The sequence below is a fragment of the Pipistrellus hanaki genome, assembly GCF_964339955.1.
Source record: "Pipistrellus hanaki genome assembly, chromosome: 2".
In the NCBI taxonomy this organism is placed as follows: domain Eukaryota; kingdom Metazoa; phylum Chordata; class Mammalia; order Chiroptera; family Vespertilionidae; genus Pipistrellus; species Pipistrellus hanaki.
Window position 1 is genome coordinate 137,107,041 of NC_140504.1, and position 15,845 is coordinate 137,122,885.

At 39.0% G+C, this 15,845-nt stretch overlaps 1 protein-coding gene across 2 annotated transcripts in view; it reads left to right on the top strand.

The window, feature by feature from the left end:
• Positions 1-9,504, top strand: part of LOC311616664 (guanylate-binding protein 6-like) — a gene marked incomplete at its 5' end in the record, with an annotated part of 31,046 nt that extends 21,542 nt beyond the window's left edge. For both annotated transcript variants that reach the window (XR_014793968.1, XM_084872331.1), the window contains 4 exons: positions 337-515; positions 1,511-1,562; positions 5,621-5,799; positions 7,952-9,504. Coding sequence is in view for 1 of the 2 variants with exons in the window: in XM_084872331.1 (XP_084728457.1) it covers positions 337-515; positions 1,511-1,562; positions 5,621-5,799; positions 7,952-8,035 (494 nt within the window). The remainder of the gene's footprint in view (positions 1-336; positions 516-1,510; positions 1,563-5,620; positions 5,800-7,951) is intronic.
• Positions 9,505-15,845: the final 6,341 nt, after the last annotated feature.

Below are 15,845 nucleotides of genomic sequence, written 5' to 3' on the forward strand. Positions count from 1 at the left end.
AAATGCATTTGGCAATAAATAGTGTTACCATTATACATCATTAAAGCTGTCCAAAAATAAATAAAAATTCCAGATAGATGAGAAACCCTAAAAATGCTGTCAACAACATTATTGCATTGGAAATCATCATTGCAGTGCAAATAATAATATGTATGGTTCATGGGTCAAGGATATTTTTAACTGTTATTTAGAGTTGTCTTCTGCATACTCAGTGCAAACGCTATCACAAGAGGTTTTCTCTATGAAATAAGAATAAAACAAAAAAGATGGTGAGAAGGGCAAAATAAGCCATAACAATTTCACCCTCGTGTTTCTCTGCTTATTTTTCTTTGTCAGTGGAACGTTTAAAGGCTGAATCTGAAGCAACTCAAAGAAAAATGTTAGAGGAACAACAAAAAAAGAATGAAGAGAGGTGGGAGGAGAAAGAAAAAAATTATCAGGAGCATGTGAAAAAGCTTGAGGAGTTGGAGAATATGAGGGCAGAGGAAGCAAGGGATGCAACACACAAACTTCAGGTATTCAATTCTGTCATCGCCATTTTACTTCAACTGTACAGAATCAAAAACATTGCTTAGAAGGTAGAGAATTATGTCACTTTTCTAGCCCAATCACTAGTAGACACTGAATTCTCTTACTGCTTCTACCTGTAACCATCTCTAGTTACTAAAGGATAATTCTTGCAGGATAAAATCTCACTTAATCCTTTATTATTAGATCACTAATTCTACTTAATAAAAGAGTACTATGCAAATTAACTATCACTCCATTACACCCACCAGCCACACCCACCAGCCATTCAGAGTGAGTATGCAAATTAACCCCAATCAAGATGGCTGCCTCCACAGAGGATAGGAGGGAGACTTGAGTTTCCCTGACAATGGAGGAAGCCAAGCTTTCCACATACTCTGGCTGGCCCAGGCTTCCACTTAGGGACACAAAGTTTTAATTATAGAAAATAAATCCCGAGAAAAATGTTGGCAGTCATGGAGCTGGAGAGAGCAGGCTAGGGTTCCCTTCTCCCCACCCTCCCCTCCCCCACCTCCGGCAATGCAGGAAGCTAAGCTTTCCAGCTACCCTGGCCGGCCTAGGCCAGCACTCAAGGCTACAAAGTTCCAATTACAAACCCCAACAGAAATGGCTGCTGCCAATGAGCAAGCAGAAGGCTTGGCTTCACTCCAGGCTATAAAGTTTCAATTGTAGAAGGGGCAGGTCAAGCTTCCTGCTCTCTCCAGCTCTGTGGCTACCATCATTTTGGGATTTATTTATCTTCTATAATTGAAATATTGTAGCCTTGAGTGGAGGCCTGGGCCTGTGGAAAGCATGGCTTTCTCCTTTGCCAGGGCAACCCATGTCTCCTGTTCTCTGTGTGGCCACAGCCATCTTGGTTAATTTAATTTGTATACTCGGTCCTGATTGGCTAGTAGGCATGTTTGTGGGTATAGCACAGTAATGGCTAATTTGCATATTACTCTTTTATTGGATAGGATTCTAATTTCTGCTGTATATCTAGGTTGAAGAGTCATTGAAGAAACAGAGGAAAGAGATGCAGCAACAGATTGAAGGTGAGTACAGCTAAAAACACTCTGAATAAAAAAATAATAAATTGTACTTCAAAAATTAAGAACTCTGTTTTTTTTTTGTTTGTTTGTTTTTTCCCATTGATTTTTATTTATTTATTTATTTTTCATTAAATCGTTATTGTTCATATTATTACAAATGTTCCTCATTTTTCCCCCCTCCATTGCTCCTCTCCACCAGGTTCCCACCCCACCCTCTGCCCTTTCCCCATCCCCCATTGTCCTCATCCATAGGTGCAGTTTATGTTCAGTCTCTTCCTGCATCCTCCCACTCCCCTTTTCCCCTTCCATACCTCTGATTCTATTATATTCACCAGTTAATATTATTTATCAGATTTTTTAATTCCCTTGGTTTTTAGATTCACTTGTTGATAGTTATGTATTTGTTGTTCATAATTTTTATCTTTATTTTCTTCCTCTTCCTAGAGAACCCCCTTCACCAATTCATATAATTCTGGTTTGGCAGTGATGAACTCCTTTAGCTTTATTTTATCTGGCCTTCGATTCTGAGTGATAGCTTTGCTGGGTAGAGTATTTTTGGCTGTAGGTTCTTGCTATTCATCACCTTGAATATTTTTTGCCATTCCCGTCTGGCCTGCATGGTTTCTGTTAAGAAATCAGCTGACAATCATATGGGTGCTCTTTTATAGTTAACTACCTGCTTTTCTCTTGGTGCTTTTAATATTCTCTTTGTCTTTTGCTCTTGGAATTTTAATTATGATGTGTCTTGGTGTGGTTCTCTTTGAATTCCTTTTGTTTGGGGTTCTGTGTGCTTCCTGGACATGTAAGTCTAATTCTTTCACCAGGTGGGGGAAGTTTTATGTCACCATTTCTTCCTGTATGTTTTCGGTATCTTGCTCTCTCTCTTCTTCTGGGACCCCCATAATTCTGATGTTGATTCTCTTGAAGTTATCCCAGAGGTTTCTTACATTATCTTCAACTTTCTCGATTCTCTTGTCTTCTTTCTTCTTCAGAGGAGTGTCTTCTGACTCTCTTTGTTCCAAATCTTTGACTTGATTCTTGCAATTTCCATTCCATTTTTAGGACTCTGTATAATATTTTTTATTTCAGACAATGTATTCTTTATTTCTAGTTGATCCCTTTTTATTTCTATTTAATCCCTCTTCATATCCTCATAGGTCTCGTTTATTTTATCAGCCTTTTCTAGGAAATCCTTGAAAAACTTTATAACCGTGGTTTTGAACTCTATATCCAGTCACTTTTTGTCCTTCATTTTTTTCATTTGTGATCTGTTTCCTTGTCTCGGCATATTTGCTGCTTTCCTGAGTTGGCAGGGTGGCTTTGTGTGCTAAGGTTTTCTATATGGTTCAGTGTGTCAGTCTCCCAGTTACCTGAGGTAGACACTCTTGGTGCCCCCTTTTGTGGATTGTGTCTGCAGCCTTGTTGTAGTTAAGTCTTGATTGTTGTTGGTATCACTGAGAGGAACTGACCTCCAGGCCAATTGGCTGTGAGTATCAACTGTGTCTATGCCAGGAGACGGCCTTATTTGACTAGACTTGGAAAATTGCAAAAGCCTCTGCTCAGCTTGGATGGGGCGGAGTTTCAGAGTGGAGCCTACAGTCTTTGCTTACCGTTAGCCCCGCCCTATAAGGTTCCTGACTCTCAGTGTTCCTCGGGGTCCTTCAGTACTTGCTGCAAGCACCTCTGAGAGAAAGGTGCCCTCAAGTTTCGCCCTCTACCAGAGTCTAGGCTCTCTACCAGTAAGCCTGGAAATGGGTTCAGTGCAGTTGGAAATGGGGTTGGAAGTGGGATTCAGAGCAGTCTGGAGCTTTTGTCTCCTTCCTGTTAGGGCAATCCAGTGGCACATTCTCTGCATGCAATGTGTACGCCTCCGGGACTTCCTTTCACCATTCTCCTGAGTTTGCGCCTCACAGCCCAGACTCCCTCCATATGAGCCTGGGTCGCCAGGGTCTAGCCTAGAACTTGGGTTCAGTGCAGTTGGATCTGGGGCTCAGCACAGTCTGGAGCTTTTGCCTCCTTCCCACTAGGGCAAACTAGAAGCAGAGTCAACAGTCCGTCATCTGCGCACAATGTGCGCATCTCCAGGGACTCTGCCTTTCACCACTCCCCTGAGTTTCCACTTTACAGCCCAGACTCCCTCCTTATGAGCCTGGGCCCAGGGTATCACACAGAACTGGGGTTCAGTGCTGTTGGAACTGGGGTTTAGCACAGTCCAGAGCTTTTATCTCCTTCCTGCTAGGGAACACGATCCAGGCACTCAGCCTCCCCTCCTCTCTGGCTCCGTCCTCTCCCCATGCATGCACCATGTCTCCATACCTTAGCCTTTTACAGCTCCTCTGATTTTCCTTCTGGTTTTCTCTTTCCTTCTAGTTGTAGGATTTCCAGTCAGTCGACTTTCCTGTAGTTCTGGCTAATGTCCATTTTGTATTTTATTTTTAAAAAAATATATTTTATTGATTTTTGTACAGAAAGGAAGGGGGATAGAGAGTTACAAACATCAATGAGAGAGAGTCATCAATCAGCTGCCTCTTGCACACCCCCTACTGGGGATATGCCCGCAACCAAGGTACATGCCCTTGACCGGAATCAAACCCTGGGCCCTTGAGTCCCCAAGCCAACTCTCTATCCATTGAGCCAAACCAGTCCCGGCCCATTTTGTATTTTAGTAGTATTTTTTTGAAATTGTTGTGTGAGGCTGCAGTCAGGCGTTTACCTATGCCAACATCTTGGTTTCTCCCACGAACTCTGGTTTTTTTGAAAAAGCAGACTTTTAATTTAATGAAAAGGCAAGAAGCAGATTAGAAGTAGCTTTTTTCAAATCGCACATTGAATAAAGGACTTATACTATAATATTTTAAGGACGTAAAACTCAACAAATGTGTCACTAATTTGAAGGGCAAACATCACAAGCATGAGGGGTTATAAAAGATGTAATTTGAACAGATACTTCATCAAAAACATATATTTGGATGTCAATAAGCACATTAAACAACATCATTAGTTATTAACAACATCATTACTTATTATAATAGTGGAAATTGAAGCCACCATGAGATGCCACTATGAACTTCTAGAAAGGCTAAAATTAAAAGAACTGGATATCTTAAGTGTTGGTGGGGATGTGGAGCAACTGGAACCCTTATACCCTGCTGTGGGAATGGAAAATTTTAAATTGTTCTGGAAAACAGTTTGTTAGTTTCTTAAAAAGTTTAACAAATACCCACCGTGCAGTCTAATCATTTTGCTTCAAATATATCCTTAGTAAAGTTGAAAGTTTATGTACATACAATAACTTGTTTGAAAATGTTTATAGCTGTTTTCTTGGTAATAGCCAATAATGGAAACAAGCCAAATGTCCATAAATAGATGGAGAACAAAAAATTGTAAGCATCCATACCAAAAAAAATACTATTGAAAATAACATGAAATGAACTATTGATACATAAAACAGTGTTACAAAAATAAATATGCTGAGTGAAAGAAGGCAGACAAAAAAAAAAGTCTACATACTGTATGATTCCATTTATATAAAATTCCAGAAAAAGCAAACTATTCTCTGGTGACAGAAACTGGCCAGTGGTTTTGCCTAGTGATGGAGATGAGGTTTTATGTTCAAGAGGAAGACCAAAGGGCATGAGGAGATGCTTCAGTCATAGGTATGTTCCTAACTTGATTGTGATGTGGTTTGTCAAGTGTAAACATGTATCATAGATAGATAAAAATGCATTTGGCAATAAATAGTGTTACCATTATACATCATTAAAGCTGTCCAAAAATAAATAAAAATTCCAGATAGATGAGAAACCCTAAAAATGCTGTCAACAACATTATTGCATTGGAAATCATCATTGCAGTGCAAATAATAATATGTATGGTTCATGGGTCAAGGATATTTTTAACTGTTATTTAGAGTTGTCTTCTGCATACTCAGTGCAAACGCTATCACAAGAGGTTTTCTCTATGAAATAAGAATAAAACAAAAAAGATGGTGAGAAGGGCAAAATAAGCCATAACAATTTCACCCTCGTGTTTCTCTGCTTATTTTTTTTTTTTTTTGTCAGCCCAACGTTTAAAGGCTGAATCTGAAGCAACTCAAAGAAAAATGTTAGAGGAACAACAAAAAAAGAATGAAGAGAAGTGGGAGGAGAAAGAAAAAAATTATCAGGAGCATGTGAAAAAGCTTGAGGAGTTGAAGAATATGGGGGCAGAGGAAACAAAGGATGTAAAACAAAGACTTCAGGTATTCAATTCTGTCATCGCCATTTTACTTCAACTGTACAGAATCAAAAACATTGCTTAGAAGGTAGAGAATTATGTCACTTTTCTAGCCCAATCACTAGTAGACACTGAATTCTCTTACTGCTTCTACCTGTTACCATCTCTATTTACTAAAGGATAATTCTTTCAGGATAAAATCTCATGTAATCCTTTATTATTAGATCACTAATTCTACTTAATAAAAGAGTACTATGGAAATTAACCATCACTCCACTACACCCACCAGCCAATCAGAGTGAGTATGGAAATTAACCCCAACCAAGATGGCTCCCTCCACAGAGGGTAGGAGGGAGACTTGAGTTTCCCTGACAATGGAGGAAGCCAAGCTTTCCACATACTCTGGCTGGCCCAGGCTTCCACTTAGGGATACAAAGTTTCAATTATGGAAGATAAATCCCAAGAAAAATGTTGGCAGTCATGGAGCTGTAGAGAGCAGGCTAGGGTTTCCCCCCTCTACTCCCCAACCCCTCTCCCAGCAATGGAGGAAGCTAAGCTTTCCACCTGCCCTGGGCAGCCTAGGACAGCACCCAAGGCTACAAAGTTTCAATTATAGAAAGTAAACAAACCCCAACAGAAATGGCTGCTGCCAATGAGCTAACAGAAGGCTTGGCTTCACTCCAGGCTACAAAGTTTCAATTGTAGAAGGTCTCCATTTGGGTCGCTGGGGAGCCATGGCCAGTCTGCAGACTACCACAGGCCTCTCACCCAGACTGTCCCATACCCCAAGAGAACCCCCACCCAGGCACCCTTCAGGGCAATCCAGCTGGCCCCCACCCATGCACCAGACCTCTATCCTATCTAATAAAAGAGTAATATGCAGATTGATCATCACTCAAACACATACACATAAGATCAAGATTGCTGCCCCCATGTGGTCAAAGATCCTGCCCCCATGTGGACACAAGATGGCCACCACCAGATGAAGGGCAGTTGGGAGGGTCCAGGACTGCAAGGGAGGGCAGTTGGGGGCAATCAAGCCAATAAGGGAGGCCATTTAGGGGTGACCAGACTGGCAGAGGAGAGAAGTTGGGGGTAAACAGGTTGGCAGGGGAGCAGTTAGACATCAATCAGTCTGGCGGGGCAGTGGTTAGGGGGTGATCAACCTGGCAGTCAGAAGTGGTTAGGGGCAATCAGGAAGGCAGGCAGGCAAGCACTTGGGAGCCAGCAGTCCTGGATTATGAGAGGGATCCCAGATAGGAGAGGGTGCAGGCTGGGCTGAGGAAACTCCCCACCCCTTATGCACAAAATTTATGCACTGGGCCTCTAGTAAACAATAATTATTCATTGCCCAGCACTGTACATAGGCTTTATGGTCATTCTGTGATCAAATTGTCATACTATATTGTAAGTACTATTATATCCTAATTTTTAAATAAGGAAATTGTAATATCATGAGGGATAAGTATCATTTCTGAGTCCTGCCTTGTGCAAGAATAGCTGGTCTGTCTGACTGAGTGGAGTTCAAGGTGATTTTGTTTCCTCAGTACCTGGTATAACTTTATCTCTCAGACACCTAATGAAGTAAAACTGTGACCAGCTACAGAATTAACTATGTAAATACATACCTAGGCTCCCGTATCTTCCTGTTCTCCAGGATCTATTATGAGTCATTGCAGAGTCCAGATGTCCACCCAGAAATACAATATAGACTGGCACAGGCCCTGATCTCTTCAACTTGTTTTTGTTACCTTGCCACCAAGTTTTGGAGAGTTGTATTAAGTTCCCTGATCAATCATCTGCCATGATTCTGAACTATATAGTAAACTTCCCAATGGAATTCACTACTCTTTCTTGCCTTCTTAGATATATATTTGATAATATACACCACCTAGATCAGAGTTGAAGGAAAAAATGATATATTTTCCAGGAACACTATGATGCATGTGGGTGAAGAAGGCCAGGAATAGGACCACTAATATTTTAGAAACTATGAGAAAGAACATTTCTGTAGCTACATAAAGCCCAGAAATATTATTGGTTGGCATAGGAGAAAGTGATATAGTAGAAGTTAAGAAAGGCACATAGTTAAAAATAAATTTCAATAACTTATAGGTATTGGCAGGGGAAGCAATTTCACAAATGTGGCAACCACTTTAAATTCCTTTTTCTTTTAGGAATCTGAGCAGGAAAATGAGGAGCTTCGTAAGAGGAACAAGAACCTTGAAGAAAAGTCTAAAGAATCGTGTAACATATGCTAAAATTCCCAGGAACATAATTTCCTAACTAGCTCCTTCCCCTCACCCCACATCAGCCAGAGGGAACACCTTGAATGAGAAACCTCTGAATGTCAAACAGTTGCCTCTCAACTAAATTTAGAAGCATAATGTATGCAATTGATGTCATCCTTCAAATGATGGTTAGGTTACCTCCAAGTCTTGGTCCTTGTGCACAATGTCTCAGCAAACATGGGAGTGCAGATCTCTTTTTGATGTTTTCATTTCTTATATACATATCAAGAAGTGGGCTTGCTGGATCATACGATAGTGCTATTTTTTAAATTATTTGTTGGGAAAAGTACATACTGTTTTCTATAGTGACGGGACCAATAATCAATCCCACCAAGAGTGTACAAGGATTTGCTTTGCTCCACATTCTTGCCAGCATTTGTTTTCTTTTCTTTTTGTTTTTTAATACACATTCTGGAAAATGTGAGGTGATATCTCCTTGTGGTTTTCATTTGCATTTACCTAGTGATTAGTGATGTTCAATGCCTTTTGACAAACTTGTTGGTCATTTTTATGTCTTCTTTGGAGAAATGTCTATTCAGTTAATTTGTTCATTTTTAAAATTGGTTTATTTTTTTTTCCTATGGAGTTGTAGAAGTTCCTTATATATTTTGCATATGAACCTTTTATCGAATATATGGTTTGCAAATATTTTCTCGCATTCCAGGGGCTGCATGTTCATTTATTGTTTGTATCTTACAGTGTGAAAACCCTTTTTATTTTATAATCTTATTTGTCTACTTTGCTTTTGTTGTCTGTGCTATTGGTGTCAGATCCAAAATGGCATTGCCAAGGCCAATGTGAAGAAGCTTTCTCCCTGAGTTTTCTTCCAGCAGTTTTAAGATTCAAATCTTACATTTAAGTATTTGATCAATTTTGAGTAGTTTTGGGGTATAGTATTAGACAAGAGTCTAATTTATTCTGTGACAGGCAGATATCCAGTTTTTCCAGCACCATTTGCTGAAGAGGCTACTTTCCCCCATTGTGTATTCTTGACACCCTTGCCAAAGATGGGTTGACCATGTATGTGTGGATATACTTCTGGGCTCTCTATTCTGCTCCATTGTTCTACCTGTCAATTTTCATGCAAGTATCATACTGTTTTGATTACCATCATTTTGTAATATATTTTGAAATCAGTTAAGTGTGATGCTTCAAGCACTGTTCTTCTTGCTCAAAATATCATTGGCTATTTAGGGTCTTTTGTGGATCTGTATGGATTGTAGGATTTATTTTTATTTCTGAAAAAAAAATGTCATTAGGATTCTGACAAAAAATACATGGAATCTTTAGGTTTATTTGTGTAGTTTGACTATTTTAACTATATTCATTCTTTTTTTATTGAAAATAATTTTAATTGGCTAAGACCAGTTTGGCTCAATGGATAGAGCGTCGGCTTGGGGACTGGGGGGACCCAGGTTCGATTCCAGTCAAATATATTTTTTTAAAAAAAGAAAATAATTTTAATTGATCTCTCACAAAAGCATTGAACAAGCAAATAATATTAATAAAATTTTTAAACTATATTCATTCTTGAACACAAAATGTTCTTTCATTTATTTGTGTCTGTTTTAATTTCTTTCATCAGTGTTTTAGTTTTTATTATACAAATCTTATATCTCCTTGGTTAAATTTAATTCTAAGTATTTTATTCTTTATAATGCTACTGTAAATGGAATTCTTTGCTTAATTTATCTTTTGCATAATTTGTTGTTAGTGTATAGATATGTAACTGTGTCTTTTTTGTATGTTGATTTTTTTTATCCTGCAAAATTATGGAATTCATTTATTAGTTTTATAAATTTTATGCTGAGTTTTTTAGGATTTTTTACATATATTGCCATGAGTTTCCATTCTCTTAACTGGCAATTAATATTCACAACTCTCTCTGATATGCTAGTTCATGATGGACATACTTTGCTGGAATCACACATTTAAAGAAAAACATAACTGAAACATGACATCTAAACTACTTGTTCTCCCTAAACAGATATGCAGGAATGATTCTCATGTTTTTACTGTTACATTTGAGTGGCTTTCTAGGGCTATCTTAGACCATGCTGGGTCATTTACTGATTTTTCCCAGCCATGACTTTTGAAGTCATGGCAAGATGATTTCTTAATTTGGGGATAATAATGCAATTTGAAATAGAGCTGGATATAAAACCTCCCATAACACCCATGTGCCAATGCAAGACAACCCAAGAAAGTACTTGTGAGTGTAGTAGATTTTACTGAAGATATACAAGGCAGAAGATACCATTGTTAGTGCATCTTTGAGAGGAACCACAAATCATTAACTTCACAGAAACCCAGTCCAGCCTATTTCTTCACCTTGCCGGATACCCTCTCTCTTCTTTAGAATTTGGTTTTATTTATTTTATGACAAATTTGCTTTTAAAATCAAACAAAATTTCTTTGACAAAAAAATGGAGTCCATTTTATTGTTTATGTGTTTCTTTGTTTTTATGTTTGTTTTATAACGTGGAATTTTTGTTAGGCTAGGAAACATAATTTACTTCATAAAAGTTTATTTTGTTACTATAGGAATGCTAACTGCTGTTCATATGTTGTAGTTTACAGGATATACAGAGGTGAAATTAGGGCCATTCCTGAAGTTCTGTTTCCCCCAGACATATAACCACGTCTATGGTCCAGGCAAGGGGTTCAGCCCTTTGTCCCCAGGAAAGCTGCTCCCTGATCCTAACCACCTGAATCACCTCCCCTCAGACTTGCAAGGATCCTAACTCAGCTGTGTAATTGCTGAGGGATGGGGTACCAAAGGGTCCTAGATCATCAAGGAGATGGGAACAGTTATCATGCTCTTAGAAGGAACCCTACCCCAAATTCTAGATCCCAGGGAACTTGAAGTAAAGACAGAGGAAGAGTCACATAGAAGATATACCAATTGACCCTGTGAACTTAGAGGGAGCAGAAAACCAACCTCTGGATGTCTCAACTTTGATCTCTGGAAGGACACACTCTCACACAGGTGGGCATACATTTCTTCAAGGGAACTTTGATGCACCCTCATGTGAATAAAAGCACACCCACAGAGCACAAGCATACACACACAAGAATAAGTACATCCCAGAAATGAGAAAGACAGGAACACTCATGTGAGGGCCCTGTAGTGGTACCTGACCTGCTGTTTTCAATCACATGGACCATGTGGGGCTTCTTTACAGACCCACATAAGAGAACCCTCAGTCCCACCTTAAGATGGTGTCAGTCCCTGTCTAGAACATGCGGAATGGTCAAGGCCAGTTAGAGTATAGAGGCTTTGTTTAGAGTGCACTGGATGTCCAGGGCCACTCTGAGCATGGAAATATTAAAGAGTGTTTAAGGCTAAGATGTTATAGGCAGGTGCAAGGGTGCAGCAACCTATGCACTGGGCAAACATGCCCTTCTATAATCCATATGATTGATGTCATTATCTGGAAAGAAGCCTCTGTTGTCTAAGTAGTATAAATCATTACGGACCACCCAGTATGGGGCTGCTCCTATGTAAGGCAGGCTGCTATTATGTGGGGCTGCGTTACAATGAAGATGTATTACTGGCCAACAGGTGCAACTGCTCAGATAATGGCTATGGGTACAGAGGTGGCTGCTGCTGTGTAGGAAAGGCATTGTTTTCTAGCCAGTGTGTGGCTATCTGCTGTGTGGGACTTTGCTTTGAAGAACTGTTTTGTCTAGTGTCTCCTTCTTAGCAATTGGCTACATGGCTGCTGGCTCCTACAATAAAGATTTTCTTATACATCTACAATTTCTCATGGCTTCTCCTTCTACCACTAGCATCCAAGAATGTCCAACCCCTGGCAAAGGAGCTTGGACCCAAGAGTTGGCATAGTAGGGCAGGATTAGGACCTGTGCTTCCAATAATGATGCAGCGAGCAGAGGATAAAGGAGGAACTAAGGTCTCAACAGTTAGTACAGCGAACGGGGTTCAAGGAGGAGGAGGAACTTGCTCTGACACTTGGCCCTGTGAGTAGGATTCAGAAGTATGTGCAGGTTTGAGGAGTGAGTGTTCCCACAGGTGCGCAGTGTGGGAATATAATCACAGCAGCCTCAGAAGATAATTGGAGCCATAAAGCCTTTCCTGGTTTTTCTTACTAAGCTGGAAATTCTGAAACTTTTCAAGGAGGCTCCAGCCAGTTGATACTGTGCTCCAGGCCCTGGTACACAATTTCTAGAAATAAGGTTAGAAATGGCTGACACGGCCTCATCCACATAGAGCTCTTTTCCCAGGCCCTGAGCGAGTATGCTATTGAGAGTGGGGCAGGCAGACCATGGTAACTTCTACCCACTATGATCCCCACCCACAGCGTGTCCAAACCCAAAGTACCTCAAAAAGTAGCTGTTGGGCCTTCTAAGTATAAAAAGGAAATGAGGCCAAAGAAGGCAGTCATATGCCTGAGGTCACACAGTTTAATGGCAAAACTGAAGACTGAGTGCTGTACTCCAGACTCCTGTGGGCATTTTAGAGCCTGTAATGAAAATTGCACTGGAAAAGCACCTGGTGGCCCTGGGTATACTGCCCTCAACTCCCTGCTATCACACAGGGCTCCCATGGCTTGGGCTATGAGTGAGTAGGGAGACTGAACCCCTTGAGCAGTAACAGCTGACAAGGAAGGCTCAATGCCTTTTGCCTGAGGCAGCATCCATATAGACACTGCGGTGAAGATCTGAGGTCTCAACCCCAACAAAGAAACAGTGCCCTTAAATGACACACTGGATTTGATATTTTCAGAGCATTTCACCCCAAAACAGCAAAATATCATTTGCACTCAGCCCCTTTTCCAGATCCTGAATCCTTACTGCAAAAGGTTTGGGCATTCTGGCACCTTGAAAAGGGGCTGGAGAAGAAAATTCACTGGAGCGAAAAATGCAGAAAGTTCACCAGAAAGGTGGTAAGTACGCCAAAAGTGTGGGGAGATTCACCGCACACGAAGTGTGTACCAGCTTCCAAAGTTGCAAGTTGTAAGTGGGCGGGAATGTCTTTATTTCAAGCCATGCCATAAAGGGGTAGAATTTGAGTAAAAGGCAAAAACATCATTGAAAATTTTTAGCTTGTATGCTCAAGGATAAAGAAATTAAAATGTCAAAAGGAACTCTCTTAAATCAGGCTCAAGGAAACGAATGTTTTTGTCCTCTTTAAGTAGGTGGGCTTTGTTCAAACTGCATTATGCCTAATTCATATTGGGGATCAAAAGTCTGTAATACTTAAGGCCCCAGATCCTCCACCTCTAGGGTGGAAAGACTCAACACCTAGAGAAAATGGGGCTATCAATCCTTTCACAAAAGGACTCCTTCATGCTTTGTCTGAAAATTACCATATGACGCAATGGCATATTTTAGCTAACATAACTTTAGAGGCCAGTCAATGCTATGGAAAACAGAATAAAATAAGATCCATGAGAAGAACTCTGACTTATTAAGTCTTGTCTATTTGTCATTGGCACTTGTCTGTTGATTATTCTTTTATCTGTCTTGGTTGTTTATTGTTAGTCTATTAAGCGTGCCTTTAAATTAATTTAACAAGAAAAAAAAAAAAAAACAGTAGATAGGCCATTACTAAATATCTAAAGAAGTCCCCAGCCCATTAATTACTAGGTGATTTGGTGATTTTGAAAAATGGACACCCATTCTCAAGAATGCTATTAAAAGTCTCATTTTCGCCATGTTTTTATTTCCCAGTCTGTCATTTAAAATTTGGATAGATGAGACATTTCTCAGAATTTAGGGTTTTGAAAATGGCAAAAATGACACAAGGAAAATATACAGGGCTGTATTTGGGCTATAAGATTAGTGTTTTCATAATAATGGGCAGTTCTTAAATAATAATAGATCACATTCCAAGGTTAACATTAAAGCCACTGAAAATCAGTAAGTTATCTCTGTTATAGAATTTGTCAAAGTAAATGCCTTAGATAGTGATAACTGGCTTTGGAATCTTCAAATTGTTGAAACATGGATGAATGGATGTACCTAGCTAAAATGAAGAATTTGTGGTGAAGCTTATCAGTATTAATTAAAATGTCAAAAGGAACTCTCTTAAATCAGGCTCAAGGAAACGAATGTTTTTGTCCTCTTCAAGTAGGTGGGTTATAAATATATTAATGATGAGGGTCCAGTCACTCAGGATAGGGCTGACTGCACTCTCTGTTGGAGGGAAGGGCCAGTTGCTCTTCTCCCCCTGTAAAAGCAGAGAACCCAGCAGTCTTAAATGTTATTTCTAAGGAAACATGTGGCAGTTTTAAAATTCAAAGGATCTGGAGACTTGCTCACTTATCCCCCTGCCTTTCCATCAGCCTTCTGCATGACGGGTGAGGGTACTCACCAGCCTCATATGTCTAAACATACTTTTCCTAAGTCTTTGGTAACTTAAACCTTTGGAGCATTACTGAATTAAATAACAAAAATTATTAAATATCTAGATATTTTAAAATGACAAAATACTGAAATATTAATCTGAGTTTGCTCATATAAAAAAATCTAGGAATGAATCTATTAATTATTTATGTCTGGCATTATATTTGAAATATATCCTTAAAAATGTGAAGGTATTGCTAATCTAAGAAATGCTAAGTATTAAACTTGCCAACTAAAATTTAAGGCTTCTAAAAGTTAAAAGTTCAAATAAAATTGGGAAAGATTATATAGTTATAATCATAAAATACATAAAATTTAGAAATTCATTTTTAAGAAAAATAATTTTTGTATTTTCTCTCAAGAAATTTGTAGTTCAAAATATATTATAGTCTTTATATGTACTATGTGTAATAAAATTTCAACCTAGGATATAACATTTTATTGGCCTAATTAAAAAAGAAGATTAATTTTATGGTCTGCACCAATTTTTTAATATAAAAACCTATTTAAAATACCAAAACCGGTTTGGCTCAGTGGATAGAGCATCAGCCTGTGGACTGAAAGGTCCCAGGTTCAATTCCAGTCAAGGGCATGTACCTTGGTTTCGGGCACATCCCCAGTAAGGGGTGTGCAAGAGGCAGCTGATCGATGTTTCTCTCTCATCGATGTTTCTATCTCTTTATCCCGCTCTCTTCCTCTCTGTAAAAAAATCAATAAAATATATATATTTTTAGAAACTATTTAAATTTAATTAATTACTTTTAGAATAATTACAAAAATATATAATATAATCTTTGGGTTATATATTTGATAGGTTTTACAAGTTAAATTTCAAGACTTTAACTGAGAGATAGCTTTGGGATATTTCAAGGGCCCAGAAATGATTCAAGGGTTTACTCTCTTCTTAAAAAAAATATTTTTGAAATAAATTAGTCCAGTATAATATACTTGAAATCATGTGGGGAGCTTTATGAAAAAAAATTAATAACTATATTATATTTATATACATATATTTTAAATATGATAAAGGTTTCATTCAACCTCTAAGCTTGGCAGGACAAAGTTGCTGAATACTTCTTAAGCAGAACCAGGTTATTCAGCAGTGAAATTTTAAGATGGAAGCCCTCAAACAGCCTGCTTATTAAAAATGTTGGAGGGTGGAGTGGCATTTATACCTCCTAGGTCAAATGTATTACTTTACTTTTTAAAGATGCCTAGTTTAGCTGCTTAAAATATTAAACTCCCTGTCAGTCATCAGTGACTGACACTATACTTTCCATCTGGAAGACAAAGCAGGTTGGGTGCTTAGGATGTTAATAAATTATCTTTTGGCTGAAACCAGTTTGGCTCAATGGATAGAGCATCGGCTTGGGGACGGAAGGGTCCCGGGTTCGATTCCGGTCAAGGGCAT